Source organism: Babjeviella inositovora, assembly GCF_001661335.1.
Source record: "Babjeviella inositovora NRRL Y-12698 unplaced genomic scaffold BABINscaffold_14, whole genome shotgun sequence".
Classification (NCBI taxonomy): Eukaryota; Fungi; Ascomycota; class Pichiomycetes; order Serinales; genus Babjeviella; species Babjeviella inositovora.
The window spans coordinates 268,063-293,800 of record NW_017566851.1 but is presented as its reverse complement, the minus strand read 5'-3'; the positions used below and the strand labels follow the sequence as shown (position 1 = coordinate 293,800).

Sequence of the window (25,738 nt, the reverse complement as noted above, 5' to 3'; positions counted from 1 at the left end):
ATAGCACGGTGAATTAACAGAGTGTAACCTCAAAGACAGGGCCTTGGCTTGTACTAATTCTTAATCCTTTAACCAGTACTCAGTTTCCATCCAGAAAGGTCTCCAGAAACAAGACATCTTAGTGCCCAAGCACAATCCTCTGCCGTGCCGTCATCTACGAGCTTACACACTAGCTGTGTGACCACGAAGCCCCCCTTAGCTATCTAGTTGCGAACCTACACGGAGATTAAAAATGACCAAATAAAGTATTATTAATGCATCAGTTATACAAAACAAAAACTAACCATTCAGTTCAATTTTAATATTTCGTATGTGGAGAAAAATCAAACCCGTAAACCCTCATAAAAACCTTTTGTGTGTTATCAATTGGAAATAACGTTAGGAAATTTACAAGTGGGTGACTTCCAAGGTGGTTGGCAAAGACTGGACCAACTTCTTGGCCTTGGCGGCGTCGTTGACGACCAAGGTGTAAGTGTACTTGGAACCTCTGACCTTGAACTTGGTCTGCTTGAACTTCTTACCGTTGGCGTTCAACTTCTGGTTGACCTTGATAAGAGCGGTCTTAACGTCAGCACGTCTGGTTAATTCAACGAATTGCTTGATGTCCTTGATTTCACGCTAGAAGGTGTTAGTATTATTCCGGATAGAACGTCTGCAAGAAATAAGTGCGGTGAATATATAAACGAAGTTGGCACAAGCCTGGAAGGGCACCGGGGAGAAGTCCAGTCTTATGCCGGAAAATAACCATTCTGGGTTCTGTTGCTTCGGCTATTGGCATGATATCTCATTGAGAAGTCCTGGCGGAATAGCCCTTTGGGTAAAGGTAGCGGCCTCTTCGCCAATTCACTTCCGCTTTTCGTTCTTTCACTGGGGCAAAATTCTTGCGGACCGTATCACGGGAGGTTCGGAGCGTCACGTACAGCCATTTTAAATGTATATAGTCTGGTTGATCTAAAAAAAGAGGCCTTTGTAAAGGCAGGGTACGGTTTTTTTGTACACCTTATTTAATGAAAAGAGTTCGAGGTGGCACCTACACTATGCGACATCCGCCCAGTGCACCTTACGGCGCCGTCTGCCATAGTAACAGCGCTGGAAAAAAAAAAACTTCAACGAATTTTTACCAGCTGGTATGTGCACGTCTTAATCACGTGACAACTACCTCCCCGGTACTTCTTTTCCCCTCTCAGCGCCAGAGCGTGCGGCGCCAGTCAAGGCATGTATTACGATCGGGCTTGGGAAGAAAAAAAACATGACTGCTTTTCAGCCCTAGCAAATATCACGTGCCATGGCTGAAACGCAGGGAGAGTAGAGGGTAAAGGGGGGGTGCATCTCTATTTCGCAATCATGCATAAGATTGGTGGAAATTACTGGTGCTGAGGGTATTAAAATTCCCGCACATAATTTACCAAGATTAAATTTAAACATATCGTCGTCTTGGCACGGCGTGAGTGGATAGCGGGGGTCAATTTCTGTTGTCTAGAAAGTGAAGGTACTAGCACATGCTAAACGGGCTGTGACTCTTCTAGGTTTCCGACTCAAATGGCCCTCCATAAAGGTTTAGTCTCCTGGTGCGCTCCCATTCAGTTTTACCATAGTGGCATTTTCCTAGGGTGATAGCGAATGGCATTATATGGCTGCGGAAGGCTTGGACCATCTTTCCCATATGTGCTTTCCCGCTGGGTCCCACGTGAATCCATAAGTAGCCAGTACACTGAACAATGCAAGGGCCACAAAGCATCCTCGCCCTTGGTCTGGAAAATCAAATGTCACAAACTTAAACTACCTGGCGTGGATCTAGACAGGGCTCTAGTCATGGTCTAACGACCACCCACTGGATGCAAAGGTTTCACACTCTAATTAGACTTTTAAGTCATTCACGAGCCTATCCAAACCTCTCTAGACCCGCTCCAAACGATATCCTGTAAGAATTACCTTTCCGACTACCTAAATCATCCCAGACGACATCGGGCACCTGTATCGTAATGTTTTGGACCAAAGAGAAATAGTAAGGCTTTTTGAGACTCAATCAGTAGACGGAGGGCAATCGGCTTGGGGTTTGGTCAGAAGGTCAGCTGGTTCCTGGTGTCCGACCTCATCGTCATGCCAGTTTCTAGGGGATAATTGAGGCTAATATACTCATCGTCTCTATCAAGTTACGTAGGCGATCTAAGAATATGGCTTGGGATTATCGATAGAGAAATCCTGAATTCCATACCAGAGGAGAGGTGTGCATGCATTCGTGCGCACATTTTTGGGATCAGCGGTGGTTAATCAATACTAGCAATTTAGCCTGATATGTACAACTTGCTAAACTTTTGCGCGGGAAACTGTGCGCTTCATTTCAGGCAAGCTTTCGCCGAACCCCCGCTCTCTGTTGCCAGAAACACGGCCCGCTCGCTATTAGGCGTATATTTTAGCTGTTTATCTTTCTGCAGCTGATCTCAAGCCACTTGGAACTGTATGAAACCTTTTTCTTACTTTGTATTGGGCTCGATCAGTCTAAAACTGTAAAGTTCCTTCAGGGCAAAGACTAAGGTATAACGGTTTAGGCGTAGTCATGGGGGGAGCAACGAGGGAGTAGTATAGTCGGGGGCTCATACTCGTCTAAAAGGAAATATGCGTCCTGCCACTCGCGAGGGGAGTGAGTACAACTCGTGCAGCTGTTTACGTGAATGACCAGCATCCGCCATCAAAGATGGATATCACACCTCAGGAACGTGCGAAGTGCAGATCAATTCTGCTAGCGGAGCCACTCAGATCGCCCATATGCCTAATGTTTTTTTTTTTTTCCATTACTGTAAATGTGTTTACCTTGCCCTTGATATTAGTCTACGAAAGGGATTAAATCCTAGCCGTACCCAAAATACCTCTCGCTTGTAAGCCTGAACCTATGTCATAGAACCAGTATTCCTCCTTGACCATTTACGTTAATTAATCCTTTTCGATCCATATGCATATATTGTAACTGTCGCTTTACCTCCCACGGCCCGGTTTCGAACTTCTCTGCCATTCTTTACGTTTAAACACACATTTCTGGGGTTTACCCCCCCGAAAGGTGCAGCTGCACATCTTGGTATACCCGCGCGGGCCGCTGAGCCTTATCGGCACCCTAACTGTACCTTCGGAGATCCAAGCTCTACGGGGCGAATCTCTCCGCCAGGTTTATCTACTACAGGCGAGCGAGTCTATCCGATCGGCTTCGACAAGCTCGAAGTTTTCTACAGGATAAAGGAAGTGAGTTGGAGGAGATGGTCTGCTCGGAGTAAAGGATCCGTAGCGTGGTTACTGGCCGCTGTGTGCCAGAAACAGTTCTAGGCCCAACCTCTGCTATGCACAAACAACTGCCTCTGATATTACTAGCGTTCAGACACGCATATCGACCTACGGACGGCAGACTTTGCTGAAGCATTTCACACTAATGGATATAGCCAAGCATTCTAACGTGGAGCTATGTTAAGGTGTTTAGTTGTCCTGAATTTACCAAACATACGTACCTAAGTTTTTCGAGCTGGTGCCATTGTCTCGCTGTTAGAGTCAACCCCATAGGGTTGCGCCTTTCAACGCACTACGTGCATATGCTCCAACCTTTAGTGGGGGTTCTCCACGCATAAGGGGGGTGCAAAAGTCTGTAACACGCTGGGGGACAACAGCTGATGTCAGCAATTTTTGTTGTAGTCCGGTTATAAGCTCATTTGTTGTGTGGGGGTGGTCCTAAAAGGATCAAGTGGCTCGAGACGCGTGGCTTGTTCCCAGTCCCTTGGCAGATTTATCGAGCGACGGTGCTATTTCTAGAACTTTGCCTAGTCGTGCCGAGGGAAAGTATATTCTAGAGTACCAACGTCTATGACTTCGGTGAAGTGATACCCACTGGAGTAAGCAAAGCAAAAACGGCTTAGGTCCAGTGAAGGCCATGCTTCCAGATGCACATGTCCATTCTGACGTATATCTTTAAGCAACAGTATATAGAGTTGAGGGAATAGATGTTTCCCAATTCTGGAATTTCTAGAGAGGAGATAGGAGTTTTACACCGATCGATTAAATATCACCACCTGGAAAAGAATCCAGCAACCTCGAATCACTGACGACGTACAACGAGCTACAAAACCACCCTTGACGTACAAGCGATAATTATAACTGGCAATGACACTGACCGACCTGATCACTCCCCCTCATTCCAGGTCAAACCGCTCTAACCTTGGTTCCTACCTCTATCAAATTTTTCACGCAGGCAACAAAGATAAAACGCACCCTCCAGTGCTATGAAAAGTATAGTCCAATGACGGCTGTGCCTTAAGCATAAGAAAAAGCCTAAGTAAAACCTAATGTTAGCCTGAGACAGTATAAAACCTAATTTGGCTCAGTGCATATGTAACCAATCTGCCCAAACCTAAAAGCAGGTCATTCCCCGCAAGGTATGACATAATGGCCGTGGTCACGTTACCGTCTTCTACACTCATTCCGGTTCATTATTCATTAAAAATCTATCATTAGTTAGGTGGCGGGGTCTTCAGATCCACGCCAGAGGCGGAGGAGGTGCTACTGGTGCGGCGCCACTTTGAGTATATCAACTTGCGTCCGACCTTCTTCATCCCCCAGAGCATGTCATTTGAGTTCTTGCGGGTATTACTCTTGCGTACATCACGCTCGACGGAGCTCTGGCGGCTATCGCGAGACTCGGCTTCCGAGACTAACGTACGGCCGCTACTGTTGGACCCGTTACGTGACGGCTGCTTGAAGTAGTCCTCCTCGTCGATGACCGCCTCCTCGTCGATCTGGACAGAGAGTGGGTTAGAGGTCGGGTGGGCAGGCGAAAGGGGCAGAGTAATGGCCCGGTGTGGCGCTTCCTGGAGCGGTGACTCGTACTCGGACGCACGTCTGGGTTTGGTAGCCTGCCCAAACTGATAGTCGCCAGCCACGGGCCTGACGCCCAGGATCAGCTGCGAGCGTCGCACGGTCTGCGCAAACTCAACGTACGCATCTGCCAAGAGCACCTTGACGATCTTGTGCGCGTCCACAATCACCGCATCGTCGCAAAGCCCGTACTCCGCGCTCTGTATGTGCCCATTGTAGCGCAGAAGCTTATCCTTAACCGCGTGCGGGAGGTTCACCTCTTTGACCGAGTCCTCCGCGAGAAAGTTGCGGTACAAGTGCATCCATGCATCCACCTTCACCCCTGTCTCGGTTACATTCACATACTTGATCGTCTCAAGCACAAACTCCAAGTTCTCGAGCTGGTGGGTGCGCGCGAGAAACTCCGCAAAGGTGGCCATGTTGTATGGTGGCGGCACAAACGTGCTCTCGAACTGCTGCTGGAGCACGTCGTCAAGCGTAGGTGTCGCATGGCGGGCGTTTTGCAAGGGCGAGGGGAGCGCGGGCGACATTGGCCGCGGGCTATGTAGCTGGGGCGAGACCGCCACCAGATTGTGTAGTTTCTCGATGTGTATTTGATTCATTGTGGGCAGGATTTGCAGCGAAAGGGGAACAAGATTGTAGCGAGGATTGTAGTGGAGAAAAGATTGTATACGGTATATCTAGACGGTACCAGTATAGAAGTGAGTATAAATGCGAATATCCAGAGTTGGGATTGTGTCAAGTTTTATCGGTACTTGGGAGATAGCGCTATATAGCTGTTATGTGGTTTCTTTTTCGGCATGCATGAGGTTACGTTCGGGGTCACATCAAACAGATAAAGAGGGGAGCAATCGCTACCGTTGATGCGGCGTGACAAAACGGGCGCGACGTTTGCAATTTAATAGCGCGTGCAGCTGGGCTGCGTTTCCTGAAAGTGCGGGTGTCATGCGCCTATGCAGCACGTTTGTAGGACATATTGCTACACACCTGCCCACGGTGGTTTGGGCGCACTTTCACGTGGAGGTTTGGGATACTTTCGCGTGAGATAAAGTTTGTTTATGCTGAGGTTACTGTATGGGTAAACGTTTCCAGGGGTGTTTTAATTTCCCACCCGTAGGTTTAGGTTTCAGCCATGTCAAACACAATGGGTATGTAGGAGGATATGGCGCATGTTGACGTGGTGGTACCTAGCCAGTTGTGTAAAACAATAGCCCAACGATGTATATTAGTCATTTGGCCTCTTGCCCAGGCCTTATCTTTACTATCTGGGTAGGCGCATAGTACATTCAATGCGTTAAAACGGGTATCCTCGCTTTTTTGTGGAAAGGGCCTGGCCTCCTGCTCTTTGACAAGACGAGTGATTGTTTTTGTATATTAATTGGCTACAGTGGAACATTTTCCAGGCGGGTTTGTTAGTCTCATCGCCCGAGATTTATACCATAACACGGCACAGGGCCAGCTGCTAGGGTGGACTTGTAGTCAGATACTCAAATGGGAAATTCCTTTGACCGGGGGCTGAGTTTCAGTGGTGTACATCTTAGAGTGAGTAAATGGCTGTAGTAGCAACGGCATAAATCTATAGCCGCAATAGCTTCATTTCTTCCAGATATACATCCATCGAGGAAGACTTTAATCTTGACGGTGGTTTCCTGGCCCAGCACTAGATATAATTCCTTATCGAATGAGAGACATTCCAAGTTTGGACAAACTTTAGATAGCTTTCACGTATGGGCACGTGTCTACGCCCATGGTCTATACCCATGAGCGTTGTCTATAACCCATGAACATTCCCTACGCCGATAAGCACGTGCCTACACTGATGGGCACGTGTCCAAACACCACTTTCCATTATGCCAAAAGCAGTTCTACAGCTACATGCAATGTTTTCGTTTCAGAGATTATTTACTGGCGAAAACTTGTGTTAATATACCCGTAATATCGAAAAAAACGTCAGTGTGTACAAGATGTGGTCATCGCTGTTAGAATAGTCTCATAGTCTCATAATAGTCTCTCCTTGTTATTCTGATCAAAGGCATTCCATATTCAAAACACTATAGCCGCCTATAACCGCATGTTACATCCAGAGCACTCCTTTTCTCCCTTCTCTCGCAACCTCGGAGATGGTCAGGAAACGGCTTAGAGCAGGATTATGCAGCCATTTTGCATATGCGGATAAGTAAACCCAACTATGTGCTTAATGAAAAATTTCCCCGTGCATGCATCAAATCACCTCCCATGGCAGTGTGCTTATATTCTGACTCTTACCCCATAGGTCCACAGTAACCTCCATCCGCTTGAGTTGGAAGCGTAAAGGCTGGAATCTGCTGGAATCTGCTGGAATTATGACGCAATTGTGGTGAGATATTACGTACGTTGAGTATACGCCAAAACACCAACAACTATAATTATTACACCCAGACGGCTCTCTCGTTCTGCAGTCTTGTTCAGAATTCTGGTAACTGGTGCGTGTAGGGTCAATACCGATAACTATATCTACCTCCGAAGAGCTCCGATATATGAGACCCTCGACGCATCCTGGAAGCGCATACCATTCCGTGTCGGAAGGATGAGCGAACTTTGGAAGCTGCACTAGACCTTGTGGGTTGCGGTGGGCTTGCCTGCATTACTGCAAGACCGTTATTATCTTAGGCTGGAAAATTTGTATATGATACAAATAAATATTATTCCTTGCAGAGAGAAAAAAATACCGTCTCGAGTCATATTTGCGAAGCCATTGACAGCGGCGCGTCAAAACTCTGAACCCAAAGTCAGAAACCGAGTCAGGAATCCCGGCGGGATTTTATCACGCCAGGGCGGCGTCTTTCTTGGCTGCATTGGTTCCTGTTTAGTTGACTATCCCCCCTGGAGCTCCACTAGACTCCGATATCAAAATCTAAGTATTTTAGCGGAGACGTATGACTTCTACGGTAGCGATTTAATGCCTCAACCTGTACAGCTGCCTATGTATGCTCCCTACCCAGCAATCACAAGCTCTTTGTTTCTGCAGCTACCATGAGTAAGTATACAGCCGATGCCGGAGCTCTTTGCTCGTCCACTTGGCTACGTTTCTGACACCCGTACAATACCCGGATTATACCATACAAACATGCATGCAACGGTGGTCTGTTTTCTCAGCCCGAATCCGCCGCATAATCCAGGCTTGGAGAGGTACTTGTATCTGCACGCATAACGGTTGAGCTATGCGTCTATGTATAACGAGGTTTCAAACTGCGATGCATACGGTTTCTGGAGTTGTCTATCGGCCTACGCTTCTCTTCTCTGTGCCCGGTATGTCGTCATCGCAACTCCGATACCGGCTCAAATCTTGGATCAAATAGGCACCATCGACACGTATGCTGTATGGTATACTGAGTAGCCTGTAATTCCCATATAGTCAGCATACGTTAACTTTATTGCAGAAAAGTCAGAGTGCGACTCGAATAACAGCCCTGGTCGTTACAAATGAATAGTATAGTGGTTAGTATGCATGTCAAACTTACAGTGTAATATATTTAGTGCCTGATCAGTCTAACACGTATATTGATCTCAGGCATGATATTTCATAGGCGGAGATTAATCTAAATGTATATATATATGGTTAATAGGTTTATATGTAGATAATTACTCTTTTGCTGACCGACAGGTATATATATATGGAATCACGTGTGAATACGCATATATAATAAATACTTATTAGTAAAATTATTACTATAACTCATACTCTGGTATATATTATAATACAGTTACCCCTTCATCATACTTCCAAAGTCAAGCATATATCCAAGCAGCGTTAATCCTATCCTGGAATAATACGCAAAGATCTGACTTGTACACTGCACTTGGTGAGCCTATACGTAAACGGTAATAGCTACTCTTAGAGGAGGAACAAAAAGATGTCCAAGTCCTAGCTTGTAGAACTACCAGGAGGCTGGACTATACCTGCTATTTTCATAGTCGAAACGATGAGCCACACAAATTGAGGGCAGAATTCCAGTTTTCAAGTTTACCGAAGTGATCGCTTACCACAAAAATAGACTTAAAGTATTACATCTTTGACCAAAAATACGAAATTTAAACATCGGTCACTTACCTTAAGCCTGTCGTACGGTTGGTGCCACCACTACGATTGTATGAGGGGCTCTGCTGCCTGTATCATTCCTATTCTGGTGAACCGGCTGAAACAACTCCTTTGCCATGGTCGGTAAAGTGGAGCGAAATTCTGGGATATACTTAGAACCATAAAATGGCCCGAGCAATAGCGCAGCAAACAAAAGCAAAATACAACAATACAAGAGGAAGTACTTCACCATTCGCTTTTTCCTTACCCGTCGCTGCCTCTTGGATAGAATTGGGGCACTGAGATTCGTGGCGTGGGGCTTCAACCAAAAGAGCAAACTAGAGTGCCACACATCAATCAACGGCACAAGAAGGAAGGGAACCATCAAAAACAAGAGAAAATGACCGAGGAAAAAGTCCATCGCAAAGAAGCTCATCTCAACTACCTTCACAAAAAACTCCCTTACGGGCTGTGAGAGCACGAGAAAGCCCATGCCACGGTTAAACCACACACCTGACCAGAAGGATGTATTCGGCAGATACTCCTGAAGTTCACGAGTGACGAACAAGACGAGTATAAGCTTGAAGATGAGCCGCTGGAAGTAAACCACACAGATGAAGCCTGCCAAGGTTCGGGTGAAGTCATACCCCTCCATTAACCACAACACCTGGAAGGATAGGGCATGATAGACAATGGCCAACGTGTGGGCCAAACCAGCAGTGTAAACGCCGAGACGCTTACTGCAGATATTGAACGCCGGTCCAAGAATGCAGACAAAGGTTCCGATCCCCAACAACGTACACACGTTTAGCACGATTGGAGCAAACACGACGATTAGCATCCGTAGGATGGAATTCACCGAGTCGTATTCCTTGACCCCATTCTGGGCGTTGATAAAAGTGTAGGCCACAAAGGTGAAGAAAGTTCCACAAAAGGGGAGTAGCACCTCGGAGAAGATCAAGTTTCCCCTCACAACCCTCAGAAACGTGGAAGCGGGTGAATCCGTTCCGCCCTGGAGTTTTCTCCGTTTGTAGCCAGTATACTTTGCCCTATAGCTCTTCATAAACCCAATCCATGAGTTGTGATGAGACTTGGTGTTCCCCCGTGTGAGCCAACGGATGTAATCCCTATAATCAAGGAAAAACGGTGTCCATGAAAACTGGTGGGGATTGAAGAAGAACGGCGAGAGACAGAGGGAAACAACTGTGAGCCAGAACCAGAGAAGCGAGACTTGCCACATAGCCACGGATGCGAAAAGAAGAACGAGAAAGACTCTGGCCCCGAGGTAGATGGATCTTTGGGCGTAGCTGGCATACAAAAGCGAGAATGAGGTACGAGAGGTGGCAAAGCCCCTTCCGGTGGGAATGTACTTGGCCCCACCAAAGGAAATGTTTGTCTTAAGAGAGTTGGAGTAAATCTGGCACACAAAAACTTCAAAAGCTGGCGCCATGGAGATAAGGTGGAAGGACAAGCGGATGACAGACTTCCAGATCCCTTGCTCCGACAACTCCTGAACCACCAATGGAGCAAACGAGATAAAGAAGCAGATAAATACGGAGAGAACGAAGCGGTCTACCCAATCTAATACCGGCCGGAGGTTGTAACACCCAATCGGCCGATGAAGGTCAGTTATCGGCACGTCTTTATCATAGATACACATAATCGACTCGCGGGCAAGCGCCCCCAAATTCAACAACACAAACATAAACAACTGGACAGAGAGGATGATGAGAAGATTATTCACGTGAAACCCTGGGTGGGCGTAGTAGAATGAGAGGAAGCGGTGGAGTGGGAGCTGGGTCCCCATGTAGTAGTACTCCCTGGAGAGCATCTGCTCGCCCATGCCAGCACCAATCTTGGAGGTGAAATTGAGAATAGAGCCAAACCCAAGATCCCGTCCCTTTCCGCACTGAAAGTAGTCGCAGTGCTTGATTCTTCCACCACGCGCGACCGCGTTCATGCCTGCGTAGATATCTTCATTGAGATGCAACCCCCTTTGGGCCTTGGAAATCCCCCCCCTAGTGGTCATAAATATTGCATTGAGGAAGTCAGGATGGCCGTAGTGGAGCTTCCCTCCGATCTCCGCTAAGGTCCGGGCAAATAAGGTCCCGAAAGTTTGCTCCTTCCCCGCCGCAATGTCCCCTAGAACCCCAATACTTTCCGAGAAGATGTACTCTCGAGCCCCAAGAATCGCCACGGGACTGATGTCTTGGTAAGGCACACCGGGAATATACGGGGGTGAAGGGTCGATCTCATTCTCCTCAAACTCAGAGAGCACTGAACGGATCTTCAAACACTCTTCGAGGTAGTTGTCCTGGTTAGCATCAATTACTTGGATGTACTCGCCTCTGTAAAAGATCAACGCGTGGTTCTGATTATCCGACTTGCCATCGCCAAGAATGGGGTTCCCAGAGAGCTTTATCCGGTACTTTTGCACCACCTCGATGGCTTCCCCGTCCCGCTGGGCCTCCAAAAGAGTGGAGTAGTAGCTGACCCCATCCGCCTCCGTGACTTCATCTAAGTAAGCAATTTTGAGTTCCGGGTAGGCCCTGATCAAGTAATTTGCGTCTTCAAGCTCGTCTTTCGATAGCTGCTGGTACCGCTGCATGGACACGATCAAATAGAACTTCCGCCTGGCGAGCACATCTAACTCGTATTCGATTTCCGCGGGGGTGGTCCCGTAGTACTCCAAGATATCTGGATTCTCTACCCGGTGCAAGAGTTTAATCGCTCTGTGATAGTTCATAAAGCCGGAAACCGTTCGATATAACGTCTGGGTCCGCAAGGAAGCCCAGATACGCGTTCTGAGGGTGTACAATGGCGACGAGCTCTTGAATCCCACACAGTAGAATGGTAAATCGTCTATGTTTCCCTTCAAGAGCTGATGGACGGTGGGCTGTTCGTCAGATGCCTCGCTGCTGGCTTCTTGCCGGGAAATGAGCTTCGTATCCTTGACAAAACATTCCCATTCAATGGGGGATAACTGCTTCAAATACTCTAGTAAACTGAGTTTTGAGTCCTTATCTTCACGAATAACTTCCTTGAGCTTGAGCAAGATCTTCTCGGAGTAATGAGGTATGAGCACGGTAAAGGTGGGCATACAATCTGTGGGGACAGGTTCAGGAATCGGCGTAGCCAAGGACTGGGCAAAAAAGGTGACTCTTCGTTCTGCTTCCAGGTTGGGTGGAAAGAAATCGTTGAGAGTGAGGGCGCTGTCGTCCTGGTATACAAAGAACAATGGGGTTCGCAACTCGCAGCCCTCCTCTGACCTATCGTAGATCAAGTTCCTGACATGATCCGACGAGAGGAGGTGTTCTCGGTACATAGAGATGACGATACCGTTCCAGATCTGTGAAACGAGGAGCTTGGGTTTGTAGGTATTTTCGGTCATGGCTGAGCACAAGATCTTTGAGAAAATCCGCTTTGGAAGCCGGGTGAAGATATTTCGCCAGGGCGAGAGCACCGACATACCAAGCGAGAATGCTAGGGCTACCGAAAAGATACAGTTGCAAATGATATACCAGAGATACGTGTCAAGAAAAAAGAGGATCAAATCGGCCACGTACATAAGGAGCAACACAAGCTTTGCCTGATGCAAACAAAGGCGACTGCCGAAGTAGACCTCCCCCACGCACCGGGTCATGGACATGGTTGCCAAGTTTCGAATGGGGTCTTTGAGCGACAATGTGAGAAAGAAATAGGACTCGGAGAACTTTGCGGCAAATACGCAGACCCACAAAGCCACGGAGAAAAAGTGACCACGGGGGTTGAGCTGAGGAAAGGAAGCAGTAAAGGTGCGGGATGTGGTGAATCTGCGGGAATTCCTGACACGGAGACCGGTAAACAAGCTCCCTAGCGGCTGATACGAAAACCAAGCAACCGTGACAAAGGAGATGGCAAGCTGGGCACCCGCGATGACTCGTGCGGCGAGGGAATACTCGTCCAAAGCAACAAGCCCCAAAATGTAAACAGATGGCCCAAAATTTACCGCCGTGACGAGAAGCAAGAGAAGCATTCTTTTGGTGAGACGCTGGGCACCGGGCCATTTTCGAGGCACAAAGGCCCATTCGGAAAGGGTGGCAAGTATTTGGACAAAACAGGCTAGCGTTCCGGCAAAAGCCATCACCGAGCAGACCGCGTGGGGCTGCGGTTTGTTATCCAAAAGCTGGGAGTAGTTTCGGGTGTAGAGGGGTTTGGAGTTGTACGATGTGTAGTACCAGAACACACAAACGTGGATGATCCAGATGCGGTTGAAGTTGGTAACCACATGGAGCCAGGTGCGGGTTTCGTAGTAGGTTTTGCGGCACGAGTCCTTCCAGGAGATGTCCCCAAGGGAAAGGTACCTCTCACCGAGCGGAAGATCCACGAGACGCGTTCCATCGGTGAAAACGATGCCATCCAAGCCTTCGGGGTACCAGAACAACTGGTTGATGTCGTCGTAGCCGATCACCGCACTGTGGTCTTTTTCGCTCTTGACCCAGTTTCCGTCGGTCAAATCGTACTGTTGTTGCCTGATATACATGTAAAGGGGGGTGATGACTCGATCTAGGTAGTCATTTTGTGGCAAAGCTTTGGCTTCAGCTGTGGACTCAAGATAGTCTAGGGCACACTTGAAGATAAAGCAGAGTGTTTCGGGAAGAAACCTCACATTATTGGCCTCTCCCCAGAGCAACAAGTACAACGCGACATGTCTAACTCTCTCAACCACAGAATAGCCCAGCATCTTTTGTTTCCACTTGAACTCCGCGCTCCGGAGCACTTCGCCGGTCTGAGGATATGTCAAGGAATAACTGCGCGATTTTTCTCCCTTCTTCTTCCCCTTGAACTTTTTGTTCCCGTATTGGTGGTTAAACTTGATGTTGGCAAACCCCACCTCCTCATCCAAATCCAACTGGGCCGCAAAGTACCATTTGCGGTAGTTAGAGTGCTCACCACCAATATAATCGCAATGGAGAGAGTCCAAAGCCTGGAGCGCACTCATCCGGCTGGCACGAGAGTCAAGTTGGATCATAAAGTGTTCCAACATGTTGGCAACGGAGTCGCTCTGAAACCCCAAAACATGTCCCAAGTCAGCAAACACTTTGTGAATATCTTCCTCCAGTAAAGGCATCCCATTTGCTTCAGAACACCCGGGGTACTTTGAATCGGAAGGTTTCTTAACGTATACAGGGTCTTCAGGATAGCTGACCTCGGCATACTCATCGTACTTGTAGGGGTCGTACTGGGATCGGTAAACGTTATACATGTTGTGCTGTTGATACGGCGATTGAGACAGAGCACGAGGCTCTTGGTAATCATCATCAAGTGGCGGGAGATTCATGATACAACTAGGAAAAGCAGAATGAATGGGAAATATTCAATTGTGCAGAACGAGATGAATAGATGCAATAGCGAGAAGGATTTGAATTGGGCACAACTGCCAGAAGCTCAGAGGAGGTATTTGATTACCCCTCAGTATCTACCTACTTACTGACGGTAATATTGTCCGAGACCGTACACAAAAGCGCAGTGCTGCAATGAATGCAGCATTGCGGCGCAATATGGTCTTGTTGCATAACAGAGCCAAACACGATTTCTGTTTTCATTCTACGATATTTTATTATATAATATACCAGGACAACTTGTAACAAGTGTTATACGATACCGTTCAGGTACCACTAAGGCTACAGACCAGCGATGCCGTCGTAGTGCATGGCAATTGAGGTTTCGGATACTAAGGACGGTTAACCCGAAACAACTATCGATTTTACACGGATAACGCACTCAGCCCAAGGGGGGAATCGCCCGACAAATCCGCATTGCCCTGACTAAGCTGAATATCGAAGGCCCATCAGGACTACATATGACCTGGACTCAGGATACGTCCAATTTCATAGGCTCTACATAAACCGATAAGGGTTAATTTTATATAAATACAAAGCCAGTGGATGCAACTCAGAGAGGTAACCTAGCCAGTGGGCCAGATTCCACCAAAGGAAAACAAAAAAAGAAATCATTAACAACAAGGGACGAAAAGGGCCCAAATTGCAACAGATGGAGGGGTGTTCTCCCTTTAGAACAACGTGACAAGGGAAAGACCCACGCTGATAATACTCACCACCGAGGCAATCGTGGCATAAAGCACACTGAACCCCACCAAGGTATAGGCGGAACTGCCCACAAGTAACTGCTTGTTGATATATACCAAAAACAAGAATATAATTGCAATATTAGTCAACACATTCACAAGCACAATCTGGCCCAAGTCTTTCGCCGGAATATCAATCTTGACAATCGGCTTCTCAGGAAAACCGGTGCTACCAGCGGGGTTTGCGGGCGAGGCGGAACGGGAAACAGCCATCTCGAACCCCTCCTTGTCCTTGCTGGGCACAAACACATGGTTTTTGAAGACGATCACGTTGACAATGTAGTTGGCACAGACGGTCAAAATGACAAATGAAACGAGCGCAAAGAGCATCTCGGCGTAGCTGACGCTGACCAACCGATTGTAGAAGACAATCGAGTTGAGCACGGTGAGGTAGAGGTAGATGGGAATATTGGAAACCAACGCGGCAATGGCCGCCAACATCACGAGCTTAGGGCGGTCCGGGAGCCGCAAGGTGCCGGTGTAGTCATGTGAAATCTCACTGTTGGCCGCGTGGTTTGGATTGAAGGCCAAGAAGCTGAGCACGCCTAAGACATCGGTGTCGAAGACTTGGTCGGTGAAGTGCATCAACGGGGCGATGAGCAAGTAGTTGACGGCAGAGACGAACAATGCAAAGTTGACAACGCGGAGCCTCTGGTAGATCAAATTGATAAAGAACGCAATAAGGATGATTCCGGCGTTCTCGAACGTGACAAAAGTCAACAACGCGGTGCGCACTTTCGCTGCGGATACCAAATCGGTCACGGTCACCGGGAGGTACGAGTGCTTCTTGAGGTAGCCCACGAGGAAGTTGCCCATCCCCACGGCGGTCACGATGTAGCACACCACCCCGATGTTGACCATGTTTGAGGACAAGACCGTGGCCGAGTCGTGGAAGAACACTACCTTCAAGAAGAGCGCAACCACCATGGTCACGAGGATGTGAGCCGTGAAGACCACCACGCATGCCACAAAGAGGACCGTGTTTCCCGCGGACGAGATGCGCATATCGGCAAAATGCACCACGGTGGAGGACGCGGTAAAGTTGAAAATGCCGTCCTGGAGATACACCAACATGGAGAACACAAACATCAAGTACACCATGGTCTTGTTGTTGGTGCGCACAATCAGCTCCTGTACGCGCATCCAGGTCTTGCGGAAGTGCTTAGCCTCGTAGTTGTATGGAATGGTGAGAGTAGTGTCTTCGTTGGAGGCTTGGTTCTGCGGGTTCGCCACGTCAATGTACTTGATGGAGTACGAGTACAACACGGTGGTATCCTCGGTCTCATCGAGGAAGAGCGGATTGTCAAGCGCGCAGCCCCACCGGTTATCTATGTCCTCGCGGTACGTAGAGACTGGCGCCACGTACATTTCGGTGATCTTGTAGCGCCCGTTGACCTTCTTGTAGTGCAAGTAGAAGTTGTGATGGTTGTAGTACAACGTGCGGTTGTTGGTGGTGTCCACATAGCCGAGTGGCACCCCGTAGTTGAAAAAGTCCTTGCCGAATTTGGACGAAAACTCGATGTTGTACTCGATGTTGGAGTAATAAACGGGAAGGTCACCAACCTGGTAGAATATCCCGTATCCTTCGCGGATCAAACGGTTCATGTTCCTCAGCTGCGCCGGGGTCATCACCTTCTTGCAGGTGGATACACAGTTGTTGTTGGGCTCGTCCATCTTGAGGCGCACGGCTGGGATCGTGATTTCGTCGTCACGGTTATACTCATTGTCGGAATAGGACTGGTCTAGGAGAAACGAGTTTAGGAAGCTAGAGCCCCTGAAGAGCGACGACAGCGACATGGAGTTGGCCACAAGCGAGTCAATCACGCGGTGCGTGTCGATTTGCAGGAACATGGCTTCCACCTTGGAGTACTTGGTGTTAGCGTTGCACAAGCCGAACGCAGGGTCGTTGTACGAGAACTGCTCGAGGTGGAGGGTATTGGTGTAGGAGTTCCCATTGGGCTTGATGGAAGACACGGTCAAGGGGATGTACTGGTCCTTCTTGTACCATTCCGTGTATTCGTCCTTGAGCACATGTTTAGACAGGGCCACCTTGGGCGTCGCTAGCGTGCCGGCCTTGGTGTGGTGCGCAATGTCCTCGTTGATGACAGCCGGTGCGGGCAGGAAGATGTAGAAGAGGGAGACGAAAGTAAAGACCAGGAGAAGGACCGCCTTGATACGTTTGTTGAGAGCGATGGCCATGGCAAGCAAAGCAAATAAAGAGACCAGTGGCAAGTGGGTTTACTAAACGATAGCAAGGAGATCAATGAATAGTTTGATTTCACGCTCCGAGAAAAAAAAGACCGCTAAAGAAGTAATGGCTGGAGGTTGAGAGTCAGGTTCTGTACACGGGTTCAATAGACAGGGACCAGCAAAAGCGACTTCAGTGATTGATGAACTGGATGCAATACGGGCGGATCGACTGCAATTTGGCTGGGACGGTTTTGGGTCAAGCAAACAGTACACCGAAATTAGCAGGCGAGATATATCAAAGATCTCGATACGTGGAAATCGTAATAGGTGAGGAACACTTTGTCAACACAGAACAATCCATATATGGGTGTACTTGTTATTTCAACACGAGGCTAGAAATCAAAACGTGCCTGGAGCTCTCTGCCGCCAGGTCCCAGGCCGCTAACAAAAAATTAGTATGGCGCCCGCAGTAGCCGCCCTGTATCAGGTAAAAAGCAATTTGGCAGAACGCGTTATGACGCAACGACCGTAAGGTTTCAGATTCACAAAGGAACCCTCGGTGAGCCGGAACCTCCCCGGAAAGATAAATGAAATTGCTAGAGTGGGAACAGCACCGACGCGCTCTATTGCACGAACGGTGAGATATCTTGGTGAAATTATGAAAGCACTGCCTATTTCAACGCTGCAGTGGGAATTATCGGGAAGTATACGCTGTAGTTATAGGAATGTGTGGGATACGGATTGAAAAGAGATAAAAAGTTCATGCGGTAACTCTTATCACCGAGACAGACGTCCAGCTATTTCATAGTGAATCTCTTAGATTAACCGCGTCTCTGCACAGGTGATCCTTGTCGTTTTTCTGGCCTAGTCAGCGTAGGTACCGAAATAAGCAGGACTCGTTTCGGTCATGAAATTAGGCCGGCAGGCAAATCTTTAGAGTCCTAAGCCTCTACTAATGACACTAATATGGGCGGTTTCGGCAAGTCGGCAAACACCCAGATAGATTATTGATTGACAACACCACAATCACCCCCAAACCCTACTATTGTCCGACGAGCTGATGGTGGGGACTACGCTATTGATGTGGATGCGAGGTATACACGGGAACCAGTGCAGGAGAAGACCACTTCTGGTTGCTGGATTTGCCGTACTGGTGGGGATCGCTGTTATGCATAGTATGTGAATTCCCTGAATCGGCAACTGGACACCTATAATTAACCATTACCCTGTAGTCAAATAATACCACCTTGGAAGGATGAGTGGTCTCCAAGGGATTGCCATATGGTATACCGGTCGAACGAAAGATCAAAGATAGAAACTAGAAGCTTATTATTTGAACCAGTTTTAGTCCCTGGAACAAAGTTTGCACCCAAGAATTAGATGCGCATAAAGCTTTGTTCCGTCTTCGGGCGCTTTTCCCCCTACCGTATTGAGACAACTGCAAGATAGCTTACGCCTTCAGAGATGTTATTTACGAGGAACAGTTCTACCCGTAAGGAAAAACTCTATTCGCAACAACCCTTATTTGCACCTTTGCCCCCCAGCTTCCCACTGGCAAGAATAATTCCAGCTGTCGTACGCAACTAGCCTGGATGGTTGCATGAACCGGACACTCAGCTATTTAGCAAATAAATGGCCGTTGTGTGTGGTCTGGAGTCCTCCGCGCACCGGCTTGATAGGGCTCGCACACTTGTATTAAACCCTGTGCGACTTGCACTAAACCCTGTACAACTTCGAGTGAGAGCAATCTTCTACAGACAATTGACGCTATGGTCTCAATACATTGCCTACCCGGAAATCCTTCACCGCAAACCACAACACAAACCATAGCGTTCTCTATCGGGGTTCACCAGCTAAATGCCTAGGTGTTCCTAGCGGTACACGCGACTTCTTCCGATTGCGGTGTCACGTGGTTTAGCGTAATGAATGCACATTTCAGTGCCCCTGGTGTTTTAAGTTTAGGATTTGCTATCGGTGCAGGAACTAATCCCGGAATCCCGCACTGGTTAGAGCAAAGAATCAGGGCATTGGAGGGCGCATTCATCGAGCAAACCTGTATAGACAGGGCCACCTACCGTACCTCGCTCAAAGCGGGAAACGATTTTCTGCGTCAGGGGAAGAAACCAAGAGATTGCCACGGAAAATCCCTACCAAGGCCGTCCGGGAAAACTAGTTGTTGTGTACACGTCAGAGTATGGGGCTAAACGATGTTCAGAGTCTCAACCAAATCCGAAGCATTTTGCATATCTGTGAGTGCTAAACAAAGCTGGACCTTCCGCCCCGTTAGTCTAAGCACCACATCTGGTTGTCACTTAGGATACGTGGAGCCTTTGACTTTTACGATACGTGTCACGAGACCCTTCGTTTCTTTTTCAAATAGGGTGATTGTTCATATTCCGACCCCTTGTCTTTTCGTTTCTTCTTGCTATACATGCGCACCCCAGTCACTCAATGAGCTGCGAATTAACCGCGATGATAAACTCCGAAACTGCTGCTGCCACGGACTTATTTCCTGGAATACTCCCGGAAACTAGCTACTTTCTATATACGTGCAAGTAGAGAAACAAATTCTCTTTGCCGGCCGATATTAATCTATGGCACAGGCGCTTCGACTTGAACGTGTATAGTTGTGTAAATCCTGGTGTGAGAAATCCTGGTGCGGAGATATGCTTAAAGCAGAAATATATAATAAAGTTTCAGTATAGTTCCGGGGGTGCGTTAGACTGGCATATGTTTCCGACCCGTTTTTCGGATTATCTGTCTAATTTCAGTTTGTCAAGACAGTTGGGCCCAACCGCAGGATTCTCGGGAAATAAGGCCGGGAAATTTCATGTAGATTACAAATATCTGAAGTGCTACTAGTCCACGCTTTTCGGGAATGGATTAGCCACTTTTGAGAGTGGTGGCGGAATCCTTCTAAAAAAAAAAAGAGTCGGAAGAACGAAGCATAGGGGAATGCTTCGGTTTCCGATACCTCCATAATTAATCATAGCCATCTTTTGAGATAAAACGCGAAAGCACGTTAACGGATTATTTAGCATTTAGATATTAATCTACCTATCGGCTTATTTACATTTCATATGGCTCGGCTGACCTACTTCATAGTTGAAGGGTAAAAATAAAGTCAGAGCTGAGTGCTTGGCATTCCTCTACTATGACACGTCACGATTGTCATAAATCTAAAATTAAACCGAGGACATTGAATCGAAATTTGTGATAATGAGGGTGACCCAAAATACCTTCCATATAAATGGGGCCAATCACTGCTCTGGCCCAGGTGGCTTCGATGACCACAGAACAGTGTCGATCTGGTTATGACATTCATGTGCGGCCAGTAAGAATAATTATGCCCAGCATTTATGGAAACAAGGATTTCCTTACAGACTATCGGAAAGGACCTCGGTGTTGGGAGAAGTTTAAGGACGACCAAACCCTGTTTGAAGGATATATCGTTCGTACAGTTTTTAGTTGTAGGGGTTCGGCTCCAGCATTATCATCTGACCGATTTTAGTTTCGGCTACGGGAGCTTGGATGCTCTACCAAATATTAACATCCGATCAACTCCCAGCAGCCAGAAATTTTGGTATGAAAGCACTCAAGCCATATATAGAGCTGTACAAACGATCCTCTGCCCCAGGTGAGGTTACAGAACGATATTTTAGTATAGCAGTCCATTATCGAACCTAATTTGGGTTTATAAAACGGGGAATTACGCTAGATATCTAACCCTCAGGATACTATCGGGAATTCACTTCTCAATCATAAGGAAGTCAGAGCTACGTTCGTGTATTTGAGGTAGAAAACGGGCCACCTACCAGAACACGTACGGTGGCTTCAGACTCTGTGGTTACGATTATCATATAACGTAACCTTTTACAACATTCCAAAAGCTTAGGACTAATAGAAGGCTCCCATATCCTTGACATGGAGCTTAGGGCATTTATAGTGCAATGTTTCAAAACCCTCTTTAGTTCGACTACAACAAATTGTTCCGCATTGGTCAACCACCGAGGGCCAAGTTCGACACCGGAAGCACTCCCAGCTATCATGTATGCCTGCAGACAGTCACGTACGAAAGCTTCCCGAGGCCTACCTTGTCTCTGCGGGCAACCTGTAAGAGTATAATGTTGACGCGGTCAAGAAAGGATCGCGTGACCTCCGCGATAGCAGGCGCAGGCGCCAAGAAAGTAGTATATGCAATAGCGATTGAACCGAACAATTATCGAATTGTCTGAGCTTGGAGGTATTCCCGCCTAGATGCTCTTTTAATATGCTTCATCAGTTAGATGATGCTCCAATTGAGAGAGAATAGCTGATGTAAATGCTCATGGCGCCAGCTGTTTCATTCAGACATATTTCCGTGAAAAGTCAAGCTTTGAGCCAGGGATTCACAAAGCTCGGGATATCTTTAAGCCAAGGTGCAGAAACTAGTTTTAAAATTACGGTGCTAGTTCAACATAGCCATGATGTGGGCCGTCTGCAAGAAAGTAACAGGGTATTGGACTTCCAAACGTGTATCTGGCCTTATGTGTATGGTGGATGTGAATTTGCACCAGGTGGTCCTGGGGCGAATCTTCCACTCTATACAAAACCTCGACAACCCGTAACATCAGTCTAAAGAATCCCATCAGTTAGTAGCTTTACCCGATGACGTAACGGGGCTAGACGTATAATACCGGAGTAATAATCACAAAACTACAAGGGATTACTATTGTTCGTCACCGGTGCATCTTGTTCAGTCTTCGTCCATGCAGCATTGATGTATTTCTGTAGCATCAGCTCCTCAAGGAGTAAAGACTTCAACTAGGTATGGTCTGTAAGGCTATTCTATACTGGATAGCTGGTTGTACAACGTGTTATGTCCAAGGACAATAGGCTTTTCAAGTCCCATCGGGTCAATATATGAAGGTGATACACAATGAGAGGAAGGCAGCAAAGAAGTAAAGGGGTCCTCTGTTTACAATAAAATGGCAGAGCCAGCCAAGCAGATAGCAGGAGTGGCACGAAACACACCAATAGTTAGAGAACACCTTTAATACGGGCAATTCGTTCTAAACAAAGGCGGTTGCACTGATTAGGACAGAGTCACAAACGCTGTCTGGGATTCCGAGCACCTCGGAACCGAAAATGCCAGACGCACATGTGTGCACCGCATTGCATCGCATGCGCATCGAACCCGTACCATGCATAAACAGCCGCCGTCAGAGAAGATTTTATCCTGCCGCCCCCCGTTAAGAAATCGCCAGGGCGTCTAATCACTTCAACGGTTAGCTTTTTATATAGAGCTGTTTTGTTCCTTTTTGCACTTTGCTATTTTGTAGATTTGTTACAGTTATACTCTAGTGCTACCATAGACCTTCACACCCAGTATCTGCATAGACAGAGTCATCCCCTGAAGCAGACCTGTCATATTTACCATTTGTTCAAGCCAGCTTGCTATCTGAGTTGCCAGCAAGACCTAACCTGTTCTCGAATTAGATCTCTACCTTCTCTCACACTCGCTTTGGCTCTACCGATCTTCCAGATCACTTCTTTCCCCACTGATCATCCACGTCACATCTGTCACATCACATGTTAAACCAGTACGTGACCCAGGCAGTGCGGACGGTGCAGATGGCGCGGTTGGCGCTCCCGACGCCGGCACAACAGACGCGCAACAGCACGCTCAATAACATTCTCCTCGTGGTACTCGCGACGTCGATGCTCCTCGCAACAACCAGCCTCATGCTGACGCTCCGCGGGTACAATCAGTACCAGGAGAAAAATCTCATGATGAACCAGTACGTGCAGCTCGCGCCCGTGTTGCTCACGACGGACCACATGGGCTCGTTCGCAGCGCAGGCCATGGGCCGCGAAACACCGTACAACCCGCGCCTCGTAGTGTCAGCGTATTTGGCGTTGCTCACGTCCGAGGTGCTGAAGCGCAATGCGAAGGTCGAGAAGCTCCGTGCACAGGGTGCTCCCGAGGGACAGATTACGGCCGTCTACAAGAACTTCGACACCGACATGACCATACCCTTCCACTGGGACGACTGGATAGACTTGGGCAGTGCGCACATCTTTCAGGAGTTGTACAACCGCCAGAACGGCATCGCGGACAGCGAGCTGAACACGCAGGTGGCGCGCTTCTACAGCTTCATCAAGGACACCAAAAAGTATCGCAACCCCATCGAGCTCAAGCTCCTCAAGGCCAAGGTCGAGCTATACTCGTTCTTCCCGGCGCCGCTCCGCGTGATCATGCTCTCGGAGAACAAGCTCTACCAGCTTAATATCGCGGCGAACGAAACACACTCGCGCACGCGTCTTGGCGACAAGCGCATCTGGAAAATGTACCGCGAAAACGGTGGTGGCAAGAAGGGCTCGCGCTTGCTCGACACGGTCGAGGCCATCACCGCCTTGGATGCGATTTACCCAGAGCACCTTCTCCCAAAGGGTTGTACCGAGGCCTACCACAACACCGAGATCAAGCATGAAATGTACGAATTCGACTTCTCCAAGGAGTTGAAGCGTTTGGAGGCGTTACCAGAGCTGCAGAAAACGTTGCCCGAATCCGAATACGAGCAGGCGTTGGCGTATTCCTTAGACTACAAGGACCTGATCGACTCATACTTCCGCGAGAATCATCTCTTCTGGGATCTCTTGAACCACGGCCACCACACGTCGGGTTTGTTTGTGTCTACGTTCCTTGAGAAGTATGAGCGACACCAGGTGATTTCGCACTTGCACCGCGCGTGGTTCGAGTTCTGCCGCATGTCCGGAATCATCACGTGGATGTCGTATGGGAACTTGATTGGCTGGCGCTACATGGGCTACAACTTAATCTATGATAACGATATTGACGTGCAGATGCCGATTACAGAGCTCCACCGCTTGGGTCGTGACTACAACCGCACGCTCATCATAGAGGACCCGCGTTTTGGTAACGGTAAGTTCTATCTTGATATAAACACGTGGATCGCCAGGGGCTCACAAACCAATGCTATCGACGGCCGTTTCCTTGATACCCGCACCGGCACCTACATTGATCTCTCCGGCTTGACCTACAAGGGTTCTGACAAGCACGCGCCGGACAAGTTCTACGCGAACAACGACGAGAAAAAGACCAGACCGGCCGTTGTCGACCACAACAACAACTGGTTCTTGGAGGATCAGATCTCGCCGCTCCGTCTCACGTTGTTCGAGGGTACCCAGTCATATATCCCAGCCAAGAGCGAGGAGATCATGACCATCAAGTATGGCCCGAACTCGTACACCCAGAAGAACTTCAATGGCAATAACTTCCAGGAGGACATTGGCCAGATGGTTAGCGATGGTGACTGCAAGGGGCCGCCGGCCACCCGCTGGGCCAACGATCCGGAGCATGAGAAGATGACCCTTGCAGGCGCCTGTGGCAATCCGTTTATCTTAAACGAGTGGAACCATTCGAAAAAGTTCTACAAGCTCCACCAGAAGGAGATGGAGTTGATTAGCCAGGGCAAGGACGTATCCCAGGTAGTGGGTATGGTAATAGACGGGCCGATGTTGCCGGATCCGTATGATGAATACATCAAGATGTATGAGACCTACGGACATTCAAATATCAGGTGGATGCCATAGAGCCATGCAAATCGTTCTAGCAAGCATTCTCAAGAATCAGGGAAAGTTACTCAGTATGAGGGACGCTACCTCCACGATGTACCAAACAAAGTTTTAAGTTTTCATGCCTTTTGGTCATCCCCAAACCGACGCTGATACTAAGTCGTACTATCATATTCCACTATTTATCATAACGGCATTAATCCATTCATTTGATTAAGAAAAAGTGTAAGCTTTGTCATCTGAGACCAGTCCGCAGCCGGCCACGAGGGGGTGTTCGACCTGTGTATGTAGACCAAACAATGTCCCGAGTTTACATGCCTTTGGTCACCTCTAACCCAATGTTGGCCAGGTCGTCTTACCGTTCCCTACCTTTTATCGTCATTGTAGGCCAGCACTAAAATTTCCCGGGTACCAGGTATGGAGGAAGCGTGAGAATTGTAAACCAGAGCCGAGAAGATTGTACCGGCCGCCGTTACTGTTTCAGGAATTATGCCAGGTATACGTTTAGCTTCATATTCCGCCATCGAAGCCATCATTGTATAGTTTTACAGTCGGATCTGGTTATATAAACTGTAGTATATCTACGTAGGTAGTGATATAACCGGGTAGGATCGATTGATCATTAGATCTGAATTGGATATACAAGGAGATGGTCAATCGGTCTTTATATAGACCGGCTATGAAGCTATGTTTCACTTAGGGCGAGACACCTGCAGCATCTTTACTACACACACTGTAGATTTCGGTGAGCGAGAGGCCTTTCGAGAATTCGAAAGACATAGAATGGCCAAACCTATGGGGGTAAGTCAAATGCGAGTATTAAACGATCTAAGGCCATTCAATTATCGATCGTGACAGGAGGTGACTTTAATGCAAAACAGCGAAATTCACGGCTAAAAATAGGTGCAGAAAACACAGAATCTAAGATTCTCATG

At 47.9% G+C, this 25,738-nt stretch overlaps 7 protein-coding genes across 7 annotated transcripts; 3 read left to right on the top strand and 4 right to left on the bottom strand.

Annotated features, from left to right (window-relative positions):
- Nucleotides 1-333: 333 nt before the first annotated feature.
- On the bottom strand, nucleotides 334-1,079 carry RPL38 (60S ribosomal protein eL38; the record flags this gene model as incomplete). The annotated part of the gene is made up of 2 exons (XM_019127255.1): nucleotides 334-618; nucleotides 1,065-1,079. The coding sequence occupies 2 exons, from the start codon at nucleotides 1,077-1,079 to the stop codon at nucleotides 388-390; spliced, it is 246 nt and encodes an 81-aa protein (XP_018983023.1). The 3' UTR covers nucleotides 334-387.
- Nucleotides 1,080-4,456: 3,377 nt separating this feature from the next.
- On the bottom strand, nucleotides 4,457-5,508 carry BABINDRAFT_163404 (regulator of G-protein signaling domain-containing protein). Its single transcript, XM_019129897.1, has one exon. It carries the CDS (start codon nucleotides 5,379-5,381, stop codon nucleotides 4,488-4,490), a length of 894 nt encoding a protein of 297 aa, XP_018983022.1. The 5' UTR covers nucleotides 5,382-5,508; the 3' UTR covers nucleotides 4,457-4,487.
- A 2,177-nt stretch (nucleotides 5,509-7,685) lies between these two features.
- On the top strand, nucleotides 7,686-8,328 carry BABINDRAFT_163403 (uncharacterized protein; the record flags this gene model as incomplete). The annotated part of the gene is made up of 1 exon (XM_019129896.1): nucleotides 7,686-8,328. A coding segment is annotated over exon 1 (164 nt), but the record flags the coding sequence as incomplete, so codon positions are not given.
- A 243-nt stretch (nucleotides 8,329-8,571) lies between these two features.
- Nucleotides 8,572-14,395, bottom strand: BABINDRAFT_163402 (1,3-beta-glucan synthase). The gene has a single exon (XM_019129895.1). It carries the CDS (start codon nucleotides 14,226-14,228, stop codon nucleotides 8,943-8,945), a length of 5,286 nt encoding a protein of 1,761 aa, XP_018983020.1. The 5' UTR covers nucleotides 14,229-14,395; the 3' UTR covers nucleotides 8,572-8,942.
- Nucleotides 14,396-14,790: 395 nt separating this feature from the next.
- Nucleotides 14,791-17,633, bottom strand: BABINDRAFT_163401 (uncharacterized protein). Its single transcript, XM_019129894.1, has one exon. It carries the CDS (start codon nucleotides 17,232-17,234, stop codon nucleotides 14,961-14,963), a length of 2,274 nt encoding a protein of 757 aa, XP_018983019.1. The 5' UTR covers nucleotides 17,235-17,633; the 3' UTR covers nucleotides 14,791-14,960.
- A 1,147-nt stretch (nucleotides 17,634-18,780) lies between these two features.
- On the top strand, nucleotides 18,781-19,100 carry BABINDRAFT_163400 (uncharacterized protein). Its single transcript, XM_019129893.1, has one exon. The coding sequence runs from the start codon at nucleotides 18,858-18,860 to the stop codon at nucleotides 19,053-19,055; it is 198 nt and encodes a 65-aa protein (XP_018983018.1). The 5' UTR covers nucleotides 18,781-18,857; the 3' UTR covers nucleotides 19,056-19,100.
- Nucleotides 19,101-23,831: 4,731 nt separating this feature from the next.
- On the top strand, nucleotides 23,832-24,674 carry BABINDRAFT_24662 (uncharacterized protein; the record flags this gene model as incomplete). The annotated part of the gene is made up of 1 exon (XM_019131335.1): nucleotides 23,832-24,674. A coding segment is annotated over one exon (843 nt), but the record flags the coding sequence as incomplete, so codon positions are not given.
- Nucleotides 24,675-25,738: the final 1,064 nt, after the last annotated feature.